Raw genomic sequence first — 6,000 nt, forward strand, 5'->3', positions numbered from 1 at the left:
AGGGAAAATGAAAAAGAAAAGATGGGGTGGGGGTTGACTAGTCAAAGGCTAGTCACCTCTTTGGCATTTTGGCGAAACTAGTCCCTCAAGTTCGGTTGCGGGTGCGTGAATTACCTAGACGAGATATTTTTTAAAACACGTATTAACGGGAGATGTTATAAACATATAACGGGATTTAAATAGTTAAACGGAAAAGTAAACGGAAAAAGGCGGGATGTTACACCGGGTGGTTCAACAACTTCCAAAACAGGAACCTCAACAAATGTGTCAACCAAAACACAAGGATCAAGTTCATGAACCGGAGAATCGACAAGATCATCTACTTCAAACCTTCCAAATTTCAAACCTGTTTAGAGTTAAATGACCTATGCGTCGTGTTCAAGACAAACCCATGCAATACAGACACTAAGAAGAAGTATAGAAGAGTAATAAATCATTGTATCCACAAATTAATAATTCACTTGCAATACAAGGACACATGCAGACCCATAACATCTCCAAGAAACAATATAGAAAGAGCACCAAGCTGGTGTTACAAACAAGAAACATAATATACACAAAAAGACACTTTATTACATCCATTGCATATTATTTAGATTCAACTCCTCACCATTCTATTAAAAACATAAGCATTGATATCATCATCATCTGCAATCTGGAGACGCGAAACATCGAGTGCAGCAAATTGTCCGGCTGCAACCACATCATCACCATATGGTCCCTGAACTCTCCTCATGAACGACCCGTTTTCACCATTACCGCTCCATTGACATCTGGATCCTCCACGGGCACTCATAATCCACCCAAATTCTTCATTTGGATTACCATAAGGCCGCTGACTATAACGGTGTTGAGGAGTAGTGACATCCTTATCTTCTGAATCATCCTCGCCAATTAAAACTTGCAATGCAACCGCTTCGGCTATGGCTGCACCCTCATCATCCAGCCTCTGTTCTTCTTCTTTCTTCATCTGTTTCTTCTTCTCCAGCTCTGAAATAATGGCTGCTGACGTGGCAAGGGCTTTTTCCAATCGTCTTTTTTTCTTTTCCGCTTGTTTTATACGATCGAACTCGTCTTTCACTTGCTTCTTCTTCATCTTTCTTAATCCGGAAGGTGCTTTACCACAATCCATGTATTTATCCTATTTAATAACTAACCACTTTCTAATAACTTCAAGTATTTACCACTATAACTGTTTATTTCTTTGCTATCTGCTACTAATAACTTTAAGACAAATACTAAACTTAACGCCTGCTTGCAGACCTCTACACCCACTCCAATGTGAAGGAATACCGTATCTTACGAACAATACAATCCCAAACAGAAATCGCAGGATCCAACATAAGTGAATACCGATAAGTGCTCGTTAAAATGTCGTTTGGTAACACCATTCTTCCTAATTTTCCACACCCTCTGCATTTGCTCATCTCTTGCAACAATATCGATAACAGTAAAAATCTTCCTCCAGTTCAGAAAACCAACATGGTACTGCTACCTGAAGAGAAATCAAAACCAGTGCTATCTAATTACAGAGTATTTTGGTAATCATAATAATGCTAAATGACAACATCCAAAATATATATAGTGTTAATAATGATAAAACAGATCATATCAGCTTTAAAGTTAGCCGAAAATAGAAATTTCTTAAAATATAGCTAAATAGATATGCTTATAGTGATTTGTACACCAAGAAAATACTGTAAAACTAAAATCATATTATAATCTGGATATTACTACTCAAATCAATTAACCTAATCCAAAAGATAAAATCATACATAATTAATTCAATTTAATCAACCTAGGTTAAAACTGCAAGATCAACAAACACAAACGCTATCGCAAGTAATCTAATTAGGTGAAAACTTCTAGTTTACAGAGATGCCTAAATCTGTACCAAACTGTTACCAACCAGATGAATCAAACACATGATCAATAATGAAAACACGTTACTGAAGACGTATAAATCATAAATCAATCAAATCGATTAAAATTGCATCAAACCTAACAGCAAAATTGTAAAAGCTAACATCTGATTACACCTAAACCAAACTGAAATTGAATCAGATTGAAATTGAAATAGATATTCAAAACAGAACGAATTGTACCTTGTGAGGATAATAATTAGGTTTGTGATCGGAAAAAGTTAGATCTGAAGATAGAACCTAAGATATATAGATATGGAGATAGATGGATGTTGAGAGAATGATAAAATAACTGCTAACTGATCACATGGTAAAACTTTAAAGAGAGTTGCAGAAAGAAGCAAGGGCAGATTGGTAAATTGAAATTCGACACGTGGCGAAAGATTAAATCGCAATCTAGAACGTTACTACTTTTTGCTTGTTAGGCGTATGCTAATCGCCTAATCTGATCCGACAGCTTGTTATGTGACACGTGTAAGTGAGCACTTCGATCAAAGAAGATATGCTGAGTGGGTCCAGAGACTGACATTCCAACGCTAGGTTTTTAACGTCCTGATTTGAACTCATAGATTCGAAAATGTACATTAACAAAGAGATCGTATCAAATAATTATATGTTATGAGGTCGTATCAACTAATTCATATCTTGAATTTGAATTATTAGTTTCTAAAGTGTATTGTTGCTAGGACGGATTATATGTTATGGACGGAAGGAAAGATTGGTGCAGGATCGTCCCGTAAATTTTGTAGGTCTTGTTCGATGAAAAATATAAGCCTTTTATGTAAGTAAATTCTCCGTATATGATAATAAGTTCAATAATATTAAAAAATTATATGATTCAATCAAAATAACGGTGTTAAAAAATGACATAATATTTTTATAATATAATAATATTTTTTTGTTGACATCAGTTTGGGATCATCCGGGAGACTTAACCACTCACGCGTTCATCTCCCGTAGTTGCATAACCCCTCCTAACTATTGCCCTGGAGGAAACCCGAACCAATCCGAAGACATGGACGGTAAAACCCCCTCTCCCCGCTACCCACCACACTAAGCGAAAGACGACCTAGGTGGATACTTCAGATTAGGGATAACATTGAGTGCAATATTACAGCTCAGCGGAGTCGAACTCTCGACCTCTCGCTAAGAGAGGGAAACAACTACCAGCTGAACTACAACAACTCGGTGTTTATAATATAATAATATTAATATTAGATAATTAATATTAAAATAATAATAAATAATTTTAAGTTAAATAATAATTATGGAGTACACTAAAATTAATACCTGTATGTTGATGATGAATTCTAAATTTCTAAGGAATTGAAGCGGATGCAGGCTTGCACAATCAACATATCATTGTTTTAAAATTAAAGTTTTAGTTTTTAAATATAAATATATAATAATGCTACAAAACTAAATATTAAATATAAATTTAATTACGGAGTAACACATTACTTTTTTTTTTTGTTTTTTTTTTTGAACGGCGATTTTGAATCGAACGGAGTAAAATGAGTGGATAGAATTCGAGGCCGACACAAATCAGAATTTAGAAATCACACGAAGACTTGTCTTTCTTTTTTTTATATATTAAAAATAAATTAAGCTTTAATGAATAAAAGGAAAATGGATCAAAGGTATAATATGGACTCATTTTTGGGTCCTTATTTGGATATGGCCCTCTACAATGGCAAAGGCTGCACATCTCAATATCCGGACCTGGATTGGTGTAAATAATGGTCAAATAAAGAAACAACGTTTATAAGTTAGGTAAAATGAGCTGGCATCGTGATCAATAGGCAGGTTAGGAGTTTCCAGATTGAAGAGCCCGTTTAGGAGTTCGATATAATGAAGGAAGTCTGAATTAATAGATGATTCATGAATGAACGTAGCCTTTCGTCGTCGGATATGAATATCTGGCTAAGACATGTCAGACAGGAATACTTATAGAATACTTTGGAAAGTTTGTTACACTTACGAATGGTACGTGTGTCACGTCAGCCATATCTGTAACAAATTTGCTCGATTATAAATAGACCCACGTGTCACTCATTTGACACAACTTTACTCACTGCAAACTTACTTTGCCAAAATCACATCTCAGACACAAAGTTGCTCACTCCCGATTGAATTCCGATCATATTCATCGAAGTTCACCGCCTTTGATATTAATTACTCAATTCAGTTGAGTAGATTAATCTGATTGATTGTTTTACACCTTCAAGAATCCAGATTTCGATTGTGTTTGTACGATTGTCGGAGATAAAACAATCAATCAATCCTTATTTTCTCAACATAAGTACTCAAACATGTTTCTCGTAGTTCTAGGTTTGATCATACATAGAGATAAACTAGTCCGAACCGGCTCGCGCGTTACGACGGGGGCTTCCGGGCTGCGTATTCATATGTAACATAGCGTTTTGTATTGATGTGTGAAACGTGGTATATGAATTGTTGTATGAAAAATACCGGTTTTAAAGATTACACACACTAACGGGCAGCGTACCCGATCGTGTAGTAGTATAGATAATGGTAAAATCTGAGTATCGTTCCAAGGACAGTTATATGTGCAAGTTAAGATTGTATAAACTAAATTGAGTTTTAACTAGATAAAATGAAATCAAACAAATACAAGATATTGGGTTGCCGTTTAACAATGGACAAATCAATAAAGGAATAAGTTTAAAGGACAATATTTTTGTATTTTAGATTTTAAAAAAATGAAAAGATAGTTTTTATATCAAATTAAACAAATATGCTCGTCTAGACTTTTTAACCTCGAATGTTGATTGTTGTTTTAGGATTAAGACTGGATTGATTGACTACGTACGAGAACTAATTAATTGGTTTACCAAGAGTAGTCTTGTGCAAACACTCAAACGGGATTACACGACGCAAGTGATGTTCTTGTCATCTAAGACCTCCTATTTGTAATCAATTAATTCAACTAGCCTAAAGACTTGAATGATGATCATGCCAATGATGTGTTGATCATGATCCACTCCTATGTCAAGTAATGGTTTAGCTTAGTTCATTCCCTTGGTCCGGTTAAATGCCCAATTTACCCAACCCAAGTAATCAATTTAATGTAGCAATAGGATCCTTATAAACGTCACTAGATAAGGAAAATTACTAACACATATTAGTTATATGGAATTAAGTAATGAAAATATGTATAACAGATTCTAGGGAATTGATCGTTCTCCTAGACAACTACACATATCAATTAAGCTATCCGAAAGTATCTACAAGAGTCGTTCTTACATTCCTATATAGATTAATCGTTTGAACGCAACTTACCCCTTTTGGTAAAAGACGGGCAAACACTTGTCACTAGGTGCAAATCAATATACTAAATCAACAAGATGGTGTTTCTTAGTTGAACAAGTATACTAACTAATTGAATCGAAAAGATTAAACTTAACAAGAATGGTTCTTGTATTCAAACATCAAACTATCATGCATAAGAACAATCAATCAACAAAGGTAAACAATCAACATCTCGATTATTAATCTAGACAAGCATAAAAAGAACTAGCTAACAATCATATTTAAAGACAATAACAAACTGGAAACAAAGATAGAATTCATTGAACTAACAAGAATCGACCTCTTGAAGCAATCTTGGATGATGATCCTGATGATTCTTGATTCCGAATTGAAATGATGGATTAGGTGATCCTGGATTACTCAAGGATCACCTTGAATCGTAACCTCTACCTCTGAAAATGACTGTGTAGTGGTGTCTTTTGAATGAGGCTGGACAGGGTTTTAAAGAGGGAATAATCTGCACCGAAAGAGGAGTGCGCCGAGCGCACTATTTGGGGTGCGCTGAGCGCACTGTTCACGAACCCCGAAAACACTTTACAGCCCGACTTTACGCGTTCAATCTGCTTTACAGGCTGGAGTGCGCTCAGGAGTGCGCCGAGCGCATTGTAGCAGCGTGCACTATTTCTACAATTCCCAGAATTCTCTGATCAAAATTTGGACGAGTGAGCTGAGCGCACACCCGTGGCGCACTCCTTGGCGCACTCTACTATTCATCGACTTTTTGACTTGTTTTCGATCTCTGAGT

The 6,000-nt window shown here is 35.6% G+C and overlaps 1 protein-coding gene across 1 annotated transcript; it reads right to left on the bottom strand.

Moving 5' to 3' along the window:
- Positions 1-418: 418 nt before the first annotated feature.
- On the bottom strand, positions 419-2,229 carry LOC139892987 (uncharacterized). The gene is made up of 2 exons (XM_071876116.1): positions 2,106-2,229; positions 419-1,495 (listed from the first exon to the last, which is right to left on the bottom strand). The coding sequence occupies exon 2, from the start codon at positions 1,130-1,132 to the stop codon at positions 599-601; it is 534 nt and encodes a 177-aa protein (XP_071732217.1). The 5' UTR covers positions 1,133-1,495; positions 2,106-2,229; the 3' UTR covers positions 419-598.
- Between the last annotated feature and the right edge of the window lie 3,771 nt (positions 2,230-6,000).

Source organism: Rutidosis leptorrhynchoides, chromosome 2, assembly GCF_046630445.1.
Source record: "Rutidosis leptorrhynchoides isolate AG116_Rl617_1_P2 chromosome 2, CSIRO_AGI_Rlap_v1, whole genome shotgun sequence".
NCBI classification, from domain to species: Eukaryota; Viridiplantae; Streptophyta; class Magnoliopsida; order Asterales; family Asteraceae; genus Rutidosis; species Rutidosis leptorrhynchoides.